Below are 19,224 nucleotides of genomic sequence, written 5' to 3'. Positions count from 1 at the left end.
TTCAATTCTTCTTCTATCTAGATATAGCTATATATCTATCTAGATATAATCAAACCTTATCACTTTAAAAATCAAACATCCCCAAAAGAAAGAAAAGAGTTATTAAGAGTGGAATGTAATTTATTTAATTCATCCTTTACATCTAAGATCGTGGTCTCTCCTTTTTCTCCTTGAAGAGTGCAAGTAAAGAGACATTAGCCACCTTGACAACCTTGAACCGTACCCCGGGGATATCACCAACAGCGTGACCACGACGACCAAATCCAGAGATGAGGACCTCGTCGTTCTCTTCAATGTAGTTCAAGCAGCCGTCGTTAGGGACGAATGCTGTGATCTTCTTGCCGTTCTTGATAAGTTGGACACGGACGCACTTCCTGATAGCAGAGTTGGGCTGTTTGGCCTCTACACCACTAGAATGGAGAAAATGTAAAATGGCACAAGTTATCAAAATCTAAAACAAAATCTTACTGTAATTTCCCCAAAGCCCCTCTATTGTGCTCAATTTTGGATTGCAGATTACTCATTACCAAACTAAAAAAAGAAAAAAACAAAATCACTTGATATCATTACATGGTGGGCCAACGAAATCCTCTTGAATTGTATATCTATTTGTAAATGTGTGTGTTATTATGATGAAATTTTGGGACCTTCGTTAAATTTAATGCAAAGATTGCTGGTCAATAGTTTGATTAACCATTTATGTGTCATAAAACATCTATATCTCTACTATAAATTATGACATGTCATCAACCATCACTGAAAAAAAAAAAACACAAAACCCCCTTAGACCTGGCATTTTAAGCTAAAACTTTAAATACTCCTCATCTTAAGTGTATTCCATGCTTAAAAGTTTGTCCCCCAAACTTTGGAAAAACAAACACACACATTGGCAAATCAACACTAATTTCCCAACCTGATCAAAGATAGTTTAAAAAGTTAAATAAAAGCATTGAAGTCTTACACATACTCTACAAAGTTTGCCTATAAACAATAGCTCACAAATACACTTTAACTTCTAAACTTGAAAAATGAGCTAAATCTCCCTTGTTTAGTCGAGATAACAGTTTTAAAGTGGGAAAGAAAACACAAATTTCCCAGACATTCAGTTAAGTTGTCCAAGCTACTCTGCGATTGGTTCATTTTGATCCAGGACAAAGTGCAGCTTGAATTTTTCATTGAAAATATGCTGCCAATATCACACAAACACTGTTCCAGGGAACCAAACTTTTCTAGATAATTTTTTTTTAAACTCTCAACCTTTGATGAGGGTAATTTTTTACGGCCAAATTCCTTATACCATCTGCTAGACATATGGAAGTAAAAAGCGTATATTTTGTTTATAATAGCCTGGTACGAGATTACTTTTAAGATTTTATTGATTCTTAAAACTGTGGTTTTCAAACAATACTGTTTCAAGTTCTGTTTGCATTTCCTTTGTTCATGATATGAATACATTTTACATACATTTCCACATCATGTTGAAAAAAAGATCCGTTTTGTATTGATCTATCATGTGTGTGGTTGTGGGTTGGACAAGTCGTTTTGCTATCCTATGATCCTTCTTGAATCCTCATTTTTTCCCATTGAATATCCATAGCTGATTAGTCTCTGGTATGTTTATCTGTGATATCAATTCTTTAAAGCTATACTGTTAAATGGAACAAAACTCCAGTACACATATTGGTGCAGGTGTAAGTGGGGGTGTGAGGAAACAGGCCCTCTTTACAAGCCATTTCAAAGCTGTTATGTAGATTATTTAAAAATTCCTCATTATGAAGTTTAGATGAAGATATAATTACTTTTTCTGGTCATTACATGGATGGACTGAACTCGAGAGACTCTATTGCCGGTCTAAGGAATTTGAAAACCAGTTTTAAGAATCAATAACATCTTAAAAGCAATCTTGTACCAAGCTATCAAATATAAAAACAGTGAGTTGATACAAACATCAAGTTCAAAACAAAACGACCCTACATGCATATAAACTGAATCTATCAAAATGCCATTCCCAAACGAGAAACATGTGAGTTTAGTGGAAAACACCATAAAACCTTATTACTTAAAATAAGAGTCCCAAAAATCAAAGTTTCCTTTTCCATCCAGCACACTTGCGCTATAAGTTCCTATAATAACGAGTATGATGACATTATTTGGTGAGACTTTCGAACAAGCACATACACGCTCCCTCCCTTCAACTTACACTTTCTCGAGGACGATTCCCTTGGCGTGCGAGGCGCCACCGAAAGGGTTAGCCTTGAGAGCGGTTCCCAAATGAGCCTTCTTGTATGCTTTGTCGTGCCATTTTTGGTCTCGTCTGTGCGAGCGGAGTTTACGGGCAGTACGAAGTCCTCGGGGTTTTCCTTAAATCGAACACCCCAGAAATGATCATTAAAGCTTCTATTATTTATTCAGGATGGTGAGAGGCTTTATTAGAGTCGTTAAAGGAAAGAAATACGAGGTTTTTTATCCAACACGTGGACGCTTACCCATTTTGACGAAGGACGAATTTGTAAAGAGAACGATCCATGATGCAGCGCGGTCTTTTTACCCAAGATGCACTAAGAGCAGGGTGATTCCTCACCAGTTTTCCAACGGTTCTAGTGTGACAGGTAAACCACACTTTGGCATTTAGAGATTGATGATAGTTTCGAAAATAAGTTGGAAGATTTAGGAGATGATGATTTCGGAAAGATCAATGGCGTATAAATAATTTCGGAGATGATAATTTCGGAAATTTTAATGAATATAAGAGATAATATTTTCCAGATATATTTTAAGATTATAATACCGGAGGTATTAAGTAATGGTTCGTGTAAGAACTACGGTACCCTGCGGCAACGCATGCGCAGAAGTAGCTATAAAACTTCAGTAAAATCCTGCCCTCTGATTGGCTAAAATACATCTTCGGGTGTTTTCCGTATCTTATCCATTGATTGACAAACATTTAAATTAAGAATAAAACAAAGGTTGCATTGTTACGACTTATCCCCGAGTTTTGTCCGAATCGTATGTTCGGAAGTTACATTTCCGACCTAGCGCTCACGTCGCCATTTTGAATTCTACATGCTTCCTCCTCGATATATTAACTAAGACAAGTCTCTCGCTATTCATTATCTCTTCGAAAATAGTTTGAAAATCTATTGTATATACTTTAAAGAAACGCTTCTGAGTTCTGTTTGCTTGCAAACTTTGTCCGAGAAGTTAGAAAATCTTGGTATGGTGTACAAAAGGCAGGCATGTTGCTGCCCAAACCACGAGGCTTGGTGTGGCAGTAAGCCTTCAGATGTGGAACAGAGGTCCTTGAGAAAGGCGAACAGAGTAGAGAAAGTTTTCTTGGAGCTAAATGACAAAGGCAAAAAGGGCTGGTCTAGAAGCATTTGTACATACTGCCGACAGCGAGTCGATTTGGAGCTTGTTGAACCTCCTTTTCAATTTGTTATTTATTTCGAAAATCAAAATTGCAGAGCTGTAGAGATGAAACTGCCTCAAGTTCCAGCGTGTTTTTCCAACCGGAAACCTCTGAGACCAGCGCCGCTGCTGAAGCCGCGTTAGAACCATTCCAGGTAAAAAATTCATAGGTCAATAAGTACTTGAGAGACAAATAATTGGTTCAGAAGGGAACGAAATATTTTACTCGTTCTATTTTACTAAAGAGTTTTATTACGGGAAGTTGTCATTTGAGTTTACGATGTGAATATGTAAATATAAGTTATTTGAGCCTGATTTATAAGCTGGGTGAAATGTAAATACCAACAAGCCCGAATGTATTCCTTGAATGTAGCGAAACATCCTGGGGTTTGACACCCTGAAATTTAGGTACAGCAAACTCCCGTCTAAGTGAAAGAATTGTAAGCAACAATGTCTTTCTTCATTTTCATTAGCTGACAGCCCTTGTAACACTGTTTTTAGTTCCTGACGTGTCTGCTTCTGAGGGAGTTGACTGTAGTTGCCTTGTATTTTTTATAAGTTCTGATATTCAAGAAATGAAGTTGAGAAGGAATCTTAAGTTTGTGTGTACTTTTTTTACAGGACATTGAGGAAACCTCTGCACTAGGGCAAATTTTGCCGTCATCAGTTGATGCTGTACGACTCATGAAAGCATCAACTAAACAAAGGGACATAGAACTAAAGGACATAGAACGATGCATTGAGAAGTAGAAGATACATAGTAGGCCATGAGGACTCACTATGTATCAAAGACGGAGACCCCGATTATAAGCTGGACACTCTCGACTTCATCAATGAGCTTATGGAATAAACCTTGCTTGCGGCTTGTTTTAAGAAAATATTGTGTGTTCTGTCTGTGTCGATGAAATAATAATTAGAGGGCTGCTACTACTGTGAATTCCAGTAAACTTTATTGCTGTGGCTTGTATGCGATAATAGTTGTATTGAGGATCGAATAAAGCAAAATTGGTAACTTTATTTAAAGGCGTGAATCGTTTTAGTTGTCAATCTTAATATGAAAATCGTTGTCAAAAATCTTTGAAAGAAAAAGTGACTTTCTTTGGAAAGCTAAATTCTACCGCACTAACAGGCTTTTGGAAATGTGAGACCGTATTTTCACACGTTTAGCCAGCGGAATGTTTGCTTTGGCAAGAGACAAAGCGCAAAATTGTAATAAGTGAAGTATAAAAAGTTATTAGCAGATATCCGAAAGGGATTTCTCCATGCTCCGAACATACGATTTTAACAAAAATGCAAAGGTTGTAAGCTTTCTTACTTCGAACCTAAGCCCCCTAATAAATATGAGTGCAAGAGCACTTATTTCAGAGAAATGTGACTCCAAAGTTCAAATTTGGCGGGCAGAGCGTCTTGAACCAATAAGCATAGCAATATTAATTAGATTAGTTAAAAAGATAACGAACCCCTATTGCCGCAGGACCTATCGATTCACCGTAGTTCTTACACGGAGCATTACTTAAAATTTGCTGTTGTTGAATGTATCATACGCTAAGGGTTTTCACAACGGAATTTACGTGAGGTCTAAAAAACCCAAATAGTCCAGTCATTCTAGGTAAAAAATTAGGGCGACTGCAACAGTACAAATCTCAACGGATTTAGACTCTATTTTTTATCACTTTATAACATATCAAAAGTCCCAAAAAATCCCGACCCGGCAACATCTCGAAAAAAGGATTTATTCCAAGCGATTGGAAAGCGAATTATTCGCAGCATGGAAATGAGGTTGAAACACAGAATGTTATATTTTGACTCAGTATTCTCCTCAAAAGATTACTTTTGCATCGAGTAGGAACATAAACAGTATTCCTGTTGAGTGAATTTCCATCATTGACCTCAAACTATATGATTATCCAGCCAAAGTACTGAAACTTGTAGCTGATAACGTCAAAAATATTCTCCTAAATCTTATCAAATGCAAAAGATCCTATTTAGTTCTGGAGCTTGTGGATATTTATATTGGAAATATATAAAAACAACAGTACTTGGCATAAAAATTGTAAAAAAAAAGGCCAAGCATAAATCTCTCGACTTTGAAGTGTGAAGCACCTGCGCGCGACGCAAGTTTACGGTTTTGAGTTAGGACGAATACATTCAAAATAATTGTATAGAAAAATAGTGATTCTGTTTTAACACATTGACCCCTCAACCGGCCTGTACCGGCTTTGGGAAGTACCCACAACCCAAAAAATTCATAAATTCAAAATAAACACAACAAGATGAAGATACTCAGGCATCAGTCTAAGGGATAAATGGTCTTGCAGATATGCATCCAACCAAGGTGTTGGCATCTACTCTTAAGCCAAATAATAGCACAGGTTCTTTGACAAATCTCAAATCGAACAAGGAGAGAAAAGCAGAATCACCCCTCTCAATAAAACGCTCAAAATACCACACAAGGGAGAGAAATCAGCAAACACAGCTCAAGACACAAATAGATACCTTTAATCTGATCCTCCAGGTACATTTCCTTGGCCTCAAAACACAATGTTCATTCCTTGAAGGATTGTACAACCACGAAAATATCTTTACGTATTGCAAAGCATTCTGGGAGATCCAGGGGAAAATTCACGAGGGGAGGGCCAGTCAACACTCCTCTCCCCAAAGTCAGATGGTTTTTTAGAAGTCTTTTCACCCCGAAGCCAAACGAATCAATTCCAGCTCATACAGACCCAGAATAGCAGTGTAAACAATTTTGCAATCAATTTGGTTTCAGAAAAGACACCATTTAGGAGAGCTGTGGTGATTCATTAGAAAATTATTTTCTCATCCGGGCAAAGCCAAACAAGAAAAAATCATCATGAATCCACCTTTGCTTGCAAATATCCATAAGCAAAGCACTCAATTATGCCCCAAAAGACTTCATGATGTCCTGAGACACTCTCCTAATATGCTCATAGCTGTATTTTGATGAAAAATACAAGCAACCATCAACTTGTGCTGGCTTCAGCACATCGACGAGGGATTAAAAGTGGGGACCGCAAAGCACTGTTGGAAAGCTTGGATACCGCTGACTAGGTGCAGCTGTGTTTGACTTTGACGGGCTGTATAAAACTCAGAATAGGGGGGGAGGTATCTGTTTTCAGTCTGTTTTTTGTAAATTCAGCTCCAAAAAAGCCAGGAGTCAATGGGTTAAAGAATAAAGCCAAATTTCGTGAAAAGCTAAACATTTATCACTAGCAGGTTAAAAATAAACACGAGAGACAATGGAAGCCAATGGAGAGCTCGATATGTAAAAAAATGTCTGGCCGGCCGGCCAACGAAATGAATGAAATGAACCCCACCACGGAGATCAAGTTAGTTTCACCTCGCAAGTTTAACTATGCAGGCCCTTGCCAGGATTTTAAGCGGGGTGGTTTTCCATTCCAGCGGACCAAATTTCCGGTTGGTATGCCCCTCTCCTCGCCTTATTACATTAGGAAATCAATCTTGTATTTAAAATGTTATTAATAGGGTACTTTTTAACATATAGCGATAATAATAAAGATAATTATTATAAAAAGATTTTTATAGTCATTTTAAAGACATATTGATGTGCACGGTATATCTCCAGCCAAACGTTATATATTTTTGTTTGCTCTGTGCGGACCTTCAAGCCGGATGGGGGGGGGGGGGGGTTCGTCCGTACCCCCCGAACCCCCCCTGGCTACGGGCCTGCTATGTGTATAGTTGCGTTCTACACAACGTCGTGTCCTACACATGATACCAACAAGAGACTTCTTGAATGCAGGTATTGTATAAACAGGTGAGTAAATGACTTTTCTGAACTATTTCTTTGGTTTGATACTTGTTATACGTATTCTCGCACGTGCGATATTTGGATCTATTTTGGCAGTCTAATAAAGTAATATTGCAATACTAAACGTACAAAGAGAAAAGGGTATAACATTGTTATCTGTTTTTTTCTATAGGCGAAGTGCCTCTAGAGTCTAACGCGTGAGAGCCATGCTCCTCCCCTTGTTCCTGTCCGGCGTGAAGCTGTCAGTGCGATATGTTTCTTCAAATACTCAAAACCGGACCACTGGTAACCTTGCAGATCAATTCAGAAAATTGTACGAAAAGTATGACCCATCTGATGCGCTACGCCGGGAAGACGAGTGCTACTGTGACCACGCATGACATGAAAGTAACAATCAAGAAAAGTTCCCTTCCTTTCAAACGCTGACAACAAGACACGGTTCATTACCATGCTATGGCGTTCAGAAGCTGGATGTAGTACCTTACAAGCGGAGAACGACGCAGAATCGTCAAAACAGCCGTAGAAGCTGTCGCCAATTATGCAACCACACTTGTTCGTCAGTTTCAAACATTAATCCACACTTGTAGCGGACGACACAGACCTACTTGTCTTGCTGTGCTATCACACCCGGACAGACCGACATGACTTATACTTCCGGCCTGAGCCCAAAAGCAATTCGAGTGGAAGTAGAGTGTGGAGAGAGCCTGGTCAGGAGCTATATAGAGACATACTTTTTCTTTATGCAGTTTCAGGTTGCGACACCACGTCTCGACCTTTCGGCATCGGGCGGGAAATCCACGCAGAATTCAATAAGTATGAATCGCCGTACTTTTAAAGCCAAGCTAAAGCATTTGACAAGGACGTGTCAACTCCGGCTGAGGTGGCAAGAGCAGGAGAGAATGCGCTTGTGGCACTCTATGGTGGAAACAAGGAGAGAGTCTGGACAGCCTCCGGTACCGACGCTACGCAGTGGGCCAAGCAGACACACACACACACACAAAGCAATCACAATGCGAGCACGGCGAAAAAAATGCGCGAGCATGCGGCACATGAAATTTCAGGGGACCATTCGGGGGCCCTAAATTGATGTTGGCATGCATGTTGGAATCTGGTAATTGCAGTGCGAATTTGGTTATGATTGGCTAAAATGCGGCACGGGGCTATGTTGGAGCCATTTCCTTTCTACTTCGCACGACGGGCCTAATTATTTCGGCCGGCCTCGTGACTCAAGTTGCGTGTTCAAGTTGCTTTCCCTCACCTAAAAAGGTTTCCAAGCCAATTGTTTTATCGTAAAGAAAGGACAAGTCAGCGACTAAACGGCATTTTAAAGAGAACCTGAGGTTTTCAGGCTAGAAAGTGTAAGTTTTAGCCGAGACTTCTTCATAAAGTTACCAGTTAAAGAACATGTCCAGTAAACCTGGTGAGCCATAACTTTGGTTACATTTTCTAACTAAGAAACCTAGGTTTCAAGTGCTACAGACTGACTAAATCAAAAGTATCGCTCAACAAAGGCTTAAGGTAAGACAACTATATCTTAAGCTGTGAAATGTGCCTAATCATGTAGAACTATTTCCTCACAAATGTTTGGTAGAGAGTGGCCATACTTTAAAGCTGTTAAACTTGTTTATTAGATACCCTTTTATGACACCGTTAGTAGCATTCATTTTATGTTTTAAATTTTATGTTTTATCTAGACAGTCAAATCATAGCTGAGGCGAGCTGTCCATGTGAAACAACGGGAACGTATGGCGAAGGTAAATAGAGTGTTGTCTTTTAGTTTAGGATATGTTTACCAAGTATATATGTTAGATGTTAAGCCACGCCTTTATTTACCAATGAAACAATACAAATGTCTATACATTATTAGTAGGGTGGCACGTGCCCCCAGTGCCCCACTTCCTGCTACGGCCCTAAAGAGTGATTGTTTATTTTATATTACTGTACAATTGTTCCGAAACTCCTGGAAATTGCAACGTTTGATTGCACCCTGCGCACCCCCCCCCCCCTCTGTGTATAGGCGTTTCCAGATAGTGTTCCCAAAAAGCCAGAGAAGTGCTCCCAAAAAACTCCCAAAAAGTGCTTAAAATGTGCTCCAAAATCACAATAGTGCTCAAATAGTGCTCATTGGTGAAAAGAAAATTACCATATAGTTTTCAAACGGTTTAGAGATAAGTTGTGTTCTAATTAAAATTAGAATAAAAGAAAGAATATTGCTTTTATTAAATACATGCATTAGAGTATCTTATATTGTTGTCCATGAACGGGTAAATCACACTTTAGTGTATAACAACTAACAGCTAACTGTATTATAAATGACTTTGTTCTCTTTTGTGTTTGTTTACCATTGTTATTTGGATACTACTAAAAAACAATGTTCATTTACAAACATCACCAATGTCAATAATGTCAAACCTGATAACAGACCTTAATTATAACAATATTGTAACGAGAAATAATTACAATAGATGTAAAACAGGAAAACGTGACAAACAGATCTTCTAGATAAGGCATTCTATTATTGTAATGATTCCCACAGGCTACCCAATATTTGTGGTTACCAAAGCGCAGGCTACCCATTAAAATCGAAATCACCAGTCTTACAGTCTTAGCCTAGTTTAGATAATATTTGTAGTTAAGGAAACTAGAAATGTCTATATAAGACAACAAAATCTAGTAACTTGGGTTAAAAAAGCTAAAAGTTGACTTGTTTACCCAAAAAGTGCTCTCTGATCAAAATAGGGCTTCCAAACCCAAATTTCGCTAAAATAGTGCCGAGCGCAATCTGGAAAGGCCTATCTGTGTACACGCCTACGAGGTTCCATATTATTGTCTTTATTTGTTATTTATTATTGGTTTGACTAGGGCTCGGATTTGACTCGCGCAAGAAAAAAATTAAAATTAGAAAAAAAAATTCGTGCAGGGTAAACTTGCCCACAAATTTTTGTGCAGCAAAAAAAATTGTGTAACCATGAGAAAAAAAATTGAGCAGACAAAAAATCGCCCACCCCTCCTTTTTCTACTGGTCCGTCTCTAAAGTGTGTGGTTCACTTCTGCTATTGTATACATGACTGGCTTTTTCGTGATTATATCTTATTTACTAATTATATCTTATTTACTATAGAGGTTACAATTCTGGATGCAAAGCATGAAGAAGAAGGGAAGTTCTGAAGGCCGGATATGAAATGAATGAGTAAATGTAGTCATGAACTATACATTTATTTGCATTCACTTGAAACAAGCTGCAAGACGATTACCAAGTCAACTGTGAGTTTTCCTTCAGAGGACAGTCTTAGCAGGTCCCTAAAACGATCATTCTAAATTTATTAATGGTATTATACTATGATGTATGTAATTGGCAGAAAGTTTGACGTCTAGTTCTTAGTGCTTGCTGAGGCTGTTATGAAACTGATTTTATTTTTACTGTAGCTAGTGTCAGGCAATGGGATGCATGCATTCTTACTCGAATGGAATGCTAAAAAGGGAATAGGTAAATACTAAGTTATAAGGTCATTTCTCTAATTATATCATTGCCATATAGTTAGAGAGTTATATATTATAGTTTGAAACTATAAAGCAGAAAACTGTATGATTATAAACAACTATTTGTAATCATAGATTTGACTATAAGTAATTTTATATACTATAGTCAAATTAGCTGTAGTATTATCATAATGATTACAATTATGATCATAACACATTATAGTATATATTTAGAAAGATTTTTTTTATCATTATAATAACTATATTGCTGTATATAGTTATAAGTATTTAGTTTAAACCAAGATAGAGCTCTCTATTGTCCAAAAATTAGCCATTAGGAAGGCCAGAGAGAGTTCAAATCCTGTGCCTGTGGGATGGGTGAAGGGAATGGGAAGATTCTAGATGAAGCCTGTCACTTAATTTTTTTGAAACATTAAGATTTTGTTAGTCTAGTTACATTACTGGCGCTACGATGGAGGATTCACTCTCTTGGAGGTATGTTAGCCACTCCTTACCCTCAGGTTAGCTCCCCTCCTCCTTTCCCTTCCCTTCCCTTCCCCTCCCCTCCCCCTCTCCCACCCCCACCCCTCCCACCGTAGCACCCCTTGTAGGCCCCCTCTCTTAAGTGTTGTTTGATGTCTCACTTGGGTATAGCTAGGTTTTGGGAGAAGGTAGGTCGTCTGAACAGGAGCGCTACCTGTTCATGGCTGGGTGTGGTCAATTAGCATCTAGGAAAAAAAGAGCTCCCAAAATTGTTCTTTAGGTTTGGTTTGGCTCATTTTTCCCTCTAAAATTGACCGCGAGGCTTAGCTTTGGGTGCTCTTTTCATTCAGGGTTGGCATAATACTATATTCTAACTTAGTGCTTAGCTATATAGTTGAGTTTAGATTTTATTTATTCGGCTCACATACTTTTGTGCATCTGATAGTTTTTTTTCTGAAATCCGACACTTTTCGACTTTTGGCAACATTTTTCGGCGTTTTGGCTCCTTTTTTCCCCGTGGCACGAAACGTTTCCTCGCTCGACAATTCCTCGAGAAATCTGGGGCTAGTAGGCGTTTCTTGCAGATCGGTCGTGACAAGAGAAGCGGCTGGCTCCTTTTCGCAAAGGGAATGCACTACACTGAACACAATCTAGGTATTTTCTAGGTGTGTGACAGGCTTCTAGGATTAAAGTTTGGCTATTATTATTTAATTTAGATGTTAATATAAATATATACAAAGCTTCCTTGCACTGATGTCGGAAGTTTTATTTCTTCCGTCGTCTCTTGTCGAATTTTCATTTTTCGGGAAAATACCTTTCACAGTTTTTGTGATTGTGAATCTTTCGATTGAATAAACCTGCGAAATCGTCTTTTTTATACGGTTTGCTCTTTGAGACTGCATACAAGCGCACACATTAGGACTTTTTACTAACCGGTTTTATGTTGCAGGGCGTTGTTTTGTAAAGGACTTGTAATTTGTAAAATTAATAAAATCTTAAAAAAAAACTGATGCAGCCTGGTTATTTCGCCCCCCTAGTCACGCACACATTTAGGAGTTTCCTAAGTAACGTTTCCTTGTTGCAGGGTGATTTTCTCCTTCTGTAAAACTACATTTGTAATGCTAATTGTAAAACGTAAAAGTATGGAAATAAAACAAATTTTTGTTGCAGTGTAGTTATTTCCCACCACTAATCATTGCTTTTCTCTGCAGGATTCTGTAATAAATAATTTTTTTTTGCAGGATTTTATAACTAACTTTTTGTTGCAGGATTCTATAACTAACGCCTTACATTTCAGGATAAAACCCCACCCTATGAGAGCCCAGCTCACAGATGATATTTCACTAAACGACAGGCTGTTGATGTGAAATATGCTCTGGGTGCTGAGGCTTTTTCTCCATATTGTACTAACAACTCTTTCTTTCGTTTCAGGCCAAAGCTAACCGTTCTTATGAAAAACAACAATTTCATGGTGTCGCTTGGCTGTTCCCCCCCCCCCCTATCCTAACATCTGTTTCCAAACATAACTACTGACATAAAATAGTTACTGACTATTTATGAAAAATACTCTGTGTGATATAGTCTCGTTTTCGCGTTCTGCTAATTTTGATAAAATTTCTCTTTTGTTGCATGTGTCCCAGGTCTTGTTCAATTTCCCGAATTCATCTAAGGAATCCGCTAAGCATTGTAAAGACTGTCACAGAAATATCAAAACAGGGGAAACCATCTAACTCATCCTTTGGTAACAAGCCACGAGATGCTCCGCGCAGACCTTATTCACTCACCATCAAGCATCATCACTGAGTAGTGAGTATGCCGACAAAGCTTTTTTTTGTTTATCTGACATTTGATTCAATTTCATTTCAGGCCTTTGTGTGGAACTTCATAAGAGACGGCTGGTAATCGTCACGAAAATGTAAGACGCAACTCCGCGCAGACCATCTAATGCATCCTTTGGTAATCGTCACGAGAATGTAAAACGCAGTTTCGCAGACCAACTATCGCATCGTCTGAAAATCATCAAGCATAATTTGACGCAACTCCGCGCAGACCATCTAATGCATCATCTGGTAATCGTCACGAAAATGTAAGAAGCAACCCCGCGCAGACCATCTATCGCATCGTCTGGTGATCGTCACAAAAATGTAAGACATATCTCCTAGCAGACCATCTAATGCATCGTCTGGTAATAGTCTCGAAAATGTAAGACGCATCTCCGCGCAAACCATCTAATGCATCGTCTGGTAATCGTCACGAAAATGTAAGAAGCAACTCCGCGCAGACCATCTAACGAATCGTCTGGTAATCGTCACGACAATGTATAACGCAACTCCGCGCAGACCATCGCACCTTCTGGTATCGTCAAGAGGATGTAAGACGCAACTCCGCGCAGACCATCTAATGCATCGTCTGGTAATCGTCACGAGAATGTAAGAAGCAACTCCGCGCATACCATCTAACGAATCGTCTGGTAATCGTCACGAAAATGTAAGACGCATCTCCGCGCAGACCATCTAATGGATCGTCTGGAAATAGTCTCGAAAATGTAAGGCGCATCTCAGCGCAAACCATCTAATGCATCATCTGGTAATCGTCACGAAAATGTAAGAAGCAACCCCGCGCAGACCATCTATCGCATCGTCTGGTAATCGTCTCGAAAATGTAAAACGCATCTCCGCGCAGACCATCTAATGGATCGTCTGGAAATCGTCGCGAGAATGTAAGACGCATCTCCGCGCAAACCATCTAACGCATCGTCTGGTAATAGTCTCGAAAATGTAAGACGCATCTCCGCGCAAACCATTTAACGAATCGTCTGGTAATAGTCTCGAAAATGTAAGACGTAGCTCCGCGCAAACCATCTAACGCATCGTCTGGTAATCTTCACGAAAATGTAAGACGCATCTCCGCGCAAACCATCTAATGCATCGTCTGGTAATAGTCTCGAAAATGTAAGACGCATCTCCGCGCAAACCATCTAACGAATCGTCTGGTAATAGTCTCGAAAATGTAAGACGTAGCTCCGCGCAAACCATCTAACGCATCGTTTGGTAATCGTCACTACAATGTAAGACGCAACTCCGCGCAGACCATCTATCGCGTCTTCTGATAATCGTCAAGAGTATGTAAGACGTAACTTCGCGCAGACCATCTATCGCATCGTCTGGTGATCGTCACAAAAATGTAAGACATATCTCCTAGCAGACCATCTAATGCATCGTCTGGTAATAGTCTCGAAAATGTAAGACGCATCTCCGCGCAAACCATCTAATGCATCGTCTGGTAATCGTCACGAAAATGTAAGAAGCAACTCCGCGCAGACCATCAAACGAATCGTCTGGTAATCGTCACGACAATGTATAACGCAACTCCGCGCAGACCATCGCATCTTCTGGTATCGTCAATAGGATGTAAGACGCAACTCCGCGCAGACCATCTAATGCATCGTCTGGTAATCGTCACGAGAATGTAAGAAGCAACTCCGCGCATACCATCTAACGAATCGTCTGGTAATCGTCACGAAAATGTAAGACGCATCTCCGCGCAGACCATCTAATGGATCGTCTGGAAATAGTCTCGAAAATGTAAGACGCAACTTTGCGCAGACCATTTAATGCATCGTTTGGTAATCGTCTTGAAAATGTAAAGTCATCTCCGCGCAGACCATCTATCGCATCGTCTGGTAATCGTCACGAAAATGTAAGAAGCAACTCCGCGTAGACCATCTATCGCATCGTCTGGTAATCGTCATGAGAATGTAAGACGCATCTCCGCGCAGACCATCTATCGCATCGTCTGGTAATCGTCTAGAGAATATAAGACGCAAGTTCGGGCAGGCAAATCTAACACGTGCATAAAGGTTGTCCATCAATATGACCTCTTCGCGTGCAGTATAACATTTGCTTTTTTTCAGTAATACTTCAATAAGCCGTGATTATCGGAGTTGCAAACAAAGCCCATCAGGAAGTAATACTAAACATCGAGTCTACACCAGTAAGTAACTAGAAAAACTCGTAGTATTCACTTCACATAATCAAAGGGAATACATTGTTAACTCTGGTACGGTAAACGATTTTGTAGAAAATGCATAACATTCAGTAGGTAGAAAAATATTAGTACCGTAGCTCATTACAAATTAGACGAAGGTTGAAAAGACAAGAAAAATTAGGTCGCTTTGCAGAATTTAACTCCGTTCGAAGTTAACGAAGCAAATGATAGGAAGAGAATGATAAAAGGAAGAATGCCATATGAGAAATCACATTTGTATGGATCATTGTACTATTGGACTGACTCGCTCTCTGAATGTGCCTGAAATCTGCTAAGTTAGCAAGAACGATTTTGGATGAGTTTTGTGCTTGTAGTTTATTCTAATCAACTTCAGGTGCAATTTTATAGAAAGTAACAGTTATTGACCAAGGATTGATTTTGAATCTACGGTGGAAAAAGGCCTTTAAACAGACTACAATATAAATGCGGCATCATGGGGGCTATATCTTTGTGGGCTATACGCTTGGTTCATGTCCAAGCGTATAGCCTAGGATCTATTATAGAACTGTGGCTTTCACCTCGAGTCAATCTATTGATTCGCTGACCTTTGCTTTGCACTGATGGCTTATCTGAGGTCTTGGACTTACTCTTTCAATATCCATGTTCCATCGTTAATCTCGTATTTCTTTAAACTGTAGCTCTCTTGTTTCTTGTAATTGCATTTTGCAATACAAAGCTTATGGCCCTCCCTAAGTGTTGTATGAAAAGTGGCTTTAGGCTACCTTCTTTCTGTAAATGTCAGTTCTCTTCAAATTTCAACAATAAAAGCATATTGGACTTATGTCACAACTTAGCATGCTAAGACACCAGTCATGCATCTTTCTTCTCTAATTGTGGAAACTCTTATTTGGCATTAAATTGCCATCACTGACGATATTATTTGGCTGGGGTTTTAGAAACGCCATGTTCTACTAACTTTGATTTGTCTTGGGGTTTTAGGAACACCATGATCTACTAACTTTGATTTGTCTTGGGGTTTTAAGAACATCATGAAATACTAACTCTGACTTGTCTCTGGGTTACAGGAATGCGCGCCATGTTCTACTTAAACTCTGACCTGTCGTGGAGTTTTAGGAACACCATGATCTACTAACTCTGACCTGTCGTGGGGTTTTAGGAACACCATGATCTACTAACTCTGACCTGTCGTGGAGTTTTAAAAACACCATGATCTACTAACTTTGATTTGTCTTGGGGTTTTAGGAACACCATGTTCTACTAACTCTGACTTGTCTTTTGGTTTTAGGAACGCCATGTTCTACTAACCTTGATTTTTTGTCTTGGGGTTTTAGAAACACCATGATCTACTAACCTTGATTTTTTGTCTTGGGGTTTTAGGAACACCATGATCTACTAACTCTGACTTGTCTTTGTGTTTTAGGAACACCATGATCTACTAACTTTGATTTGTCTTGGGGTTTTAGGAACATCAAGTTTTTCTAACTTTGACTTGTCTTTGGGTTTTAGGCACACCATGATCTACTAACTTTGATTTGTCTTGGGGTTTTAGGAACATCAAGTTTTTCTAACTTTGACTTGTCTTGGGGTTTTAGGAACACCATGTTCTAACTCTGACTTGTCTTTGGGTTTTAGGAACACCATGTTCTACTAACTTTGATTTGTCTTGAGGTTTTAGGAACAGCATGATCTACTAAATCTGATTTGTTTTGGGGTTTATGAAAAGTGGCTTTAGGCTACCTTCTTTCTGTAAATGTCAGTTCTCTTCAAATTTCAACAATAAAAGCATATTGCACTTAATGTCACTACTTAGCATGCTAAGACACCAGTCATGCATCTTTCTTCTCTAATTGTGGAAACTCTTATTTGGCATTAAATTGCCATCACTGACGATATTATTTGGCTGCGGTTTTAAAAACACCATGTTCTACTAACTTTGATTTGTCTTGGGGTTTTAGGAACACCATGTTTTTCTAACTTTGATTTGTCTTGGGGTCTTGGAACACCATGTTCTACTAAATCTGACCTGTCTTGGGGTTTTAGAAACACCATGTTCTACTAACTTTGACTTGTCTTGGGGTCTTGGAACACCATGTTCTACTAACTCTGACTTGTCTTTGGGTTTTAGAAACACCATGATCTACTAACTCTGATTTGTCCTTGGGTTAAAGGAATGCGTGCCATGTTCTACTAAGTCTGACCTGTCTTTGGGTTTTAGGAACACCATGATCTACTAACTCTGACTTGCCTTTGAGTTTTAGGAACATCATGATCTACTAACTCTGACTTGTCGTTGGGTTACAGGAATGCGCGCCATGTTCTACTAAATCTGACCTGTCTTGGGGTTTTAGGAACACCATGATCTACTAACTCACGCTTGTCTTTGGGTTACAGGAATGCGCGCCATGTTCTACTAACTCTGACCTGTCTTGAGGTTTTAGAAACACCATGATCTACTAACTCTGACCTGTCGTGGGGTCTTAGGCACACCATGATCTACTAACTCTGACTTGTCTTTGGGTTACAGGAATGCGCGCCATGTTCTACTAAATCTGACCTGTCTTGGGGTTTTAGAAACACCATGATCTACTAACCTTGATTTTTTGTCTTTGGGTTTTAGGAACACCATGATCTACTAACTTTGACTTGTCTGGGTTTTAGGAACACCTTGTTCTTCTAACTTTAATTTGTCTTTGGGTTTTAGGAACACCATGTTCTACTAACTCTGATTTGTCTTTGGGTTTTAGGAACACCATGTTCTTCTAACTCTGACCTGTCTTAGGGTTTTAGAAACACCATGATCTACTAACTCTGATTTGTCTTTGGGTTTTAAGAACACCATGTTATACTTACCTTGATTTGTCTTGGGGTTTTAGGAACACCATGATCTACTAACTCTGACCTGTCTTAGGGTTTTAGGAACACCATGTTATACTTACCTTGATTTGTCTTGGGGTTTTAGGAACACCCTGTTAAACTGACTTTCATTTGTTTTAGGAACACTCTTTTCTACTAATATGGATTTGTATTTGGGTTTCAGTCCTCTAATTACGTGGTCAGGAGTATCCTGTCCTACTATAATTTGTCCATCTGCTTACAAACAGCCTGCACTTCAATATTGAAATAGTCGGTGGTGCTCCAGTTCCTTGAAAGCTTTGTCTTTAATGCAAAACTAAAGATGCAAATACTGCTTTCGAATAACTATCGAATTACCTTTTTAAATTAACTCGTTTAGCGAGTGGATTGTGATTGCTATCATTTCATTTGGCTTTGTACCAGAATCGAACTGGACCAAATTGCGAGGTTTTTACCCTGGTTGGATATTTTACAATTTTTCGGATTGTTTAATTCTATTACAGTCTTTCTTGATTTGAAGCATCAATAAATTGACACGGAATCTATAAATAACAAGCATCTTATCCAACCGGTGGCTTATTTCCTCGCATCTAAACAACTGAAAACCTCAGTGGTGTGATAGAGCATGTGCGACCGTGAGGTCGTGAGGACTGGGTGCGATTCCCAGCTGAGATGTTGTTTGATGCGCATAAAAACAGTTGTTTTGTAAGGCTTTATAGCATGCAAATATATGGAAAATGCTACAAGAAGATATTTTTTTTATTGTTGTAAATGTCTGAAGCAAAGAGAAATCAGCGAGATGAATATTATTCTTATCTTTGAATCATTGTAAGAGGCATTTCTGAAACATGTATTGATATTCGGCAAAAAGAAATTCACTGTGCTCGTTCCTCATTTTTCCCCAAAACCAAATGGGATGCTCGCATACTCGCAAGCGTGCGCAAAGAACCATTTGGTGGCTATTCATGCAGGCCATACCATACCGCAAAGTAAACCATAGGCATATTCAACAAGCTTTTGGATAAGGAGAAAAGGTTTATGAGAAAGGATAATACGTAATATTTTATTTTATTGTCGACTTCGTATTTGTAATTTGTACCCCTCCTTAGCCCCCAATTCCTCTGCGGACAGGAGATGATTTCAAACATGTCCTTTGTACAGAGAGTATTAAAATAGAGCAGAGAAGTGTAAAAAAGAGA

The 19,224-nt window shown here is 39.1% G+C and overlaps 1 protein-coding gene and 2 long non-coding RNA genes across 3 annotated transcripts; 2 read left to right on the top strand and 1 right to left on the bottom strand.

Moving 5' to 3' along the window:
* Positions 1-102: 102 nt before the first annotated feature.
* LOC5521910 (40S ribosomal protein S23) lies at positions 103-2,567 on the bottom strand. Its single transcript, XM_001641744.3, has 3 exons — positions 2,487-2,567; positions 2,201-2,360; positions 103-410 (listed from the first exon to the last, which is right to left on the bottom strand). Exons 1-3 carry the CDS (start codon positions 2,488-2,490, stop codon positions 143-145), a joined length of 432 nt encoding a protein of 143 aa, XP_001641794.1. The 5' UTR covers positions 2,491-2,567; the 3' UTR covers positions 103-142.
* Positions 2,568-2,793: 226 nt separating this feature from the next.
* On the top strand, positions 2,794-4,482 carry LOC125573068. The gene is made up of 2 exons (XR_007313943.1): positions 2,794-3,563; positions 4,030-4,482. It is a non-coding gene; the product is annotated as an uncharacterized LOC125573068 (long non-coding RNA).
* Positions 4,483-8,582: 4,100 nt separating this feature from the next.
* On the top strand, positions 8,583-10,392 carry LOC125573204. The gene is made up of 3 exons (XR_007313986.1): positions 8,583-8,719; positions 8,896-8,955; positions 10,323-10,392. It is a non-coding gene; the product is annotated as an uncharacterized LOC125573204 (long non-coding RNA).
* The last annotated feature ends 8,832 nt before the right edge of the window (positions 10,393-19,224 follow it).

The sequence above is a fragment of the Nematostella vectensis genome, chromosome 10, assembly GCF_932526225.1.
Source record: "Nematostella vectensis chromosome 10, jaNemVect1.1, whole genome shotgun sequence".
NCBI classification, from domain to species: Eukaryota; Metazoa; Cnidaria; class Anthozoa; order Actiniaria; family Edwardsiidae; genus Nematostella; species Nematostella vectensis.
The sequence above is the reverse complement of the archived record's forward strand: the minus strand, read 5'-3'. Positions and strand labels throughout refer to the sequence as shown.

Excerpts from the sequence above, each read along its gene's own strand:
- LOC5521910 (XM_001641744.3), bottom strand. Across the intron at positions 411-2,200 it reads GGAATCGTCCTCGAGAAAGT|TGGTGTAGAGGCCAAACAGC; the intron begins GTAAGTTGAAGG and ends TCTCCATTCTAG.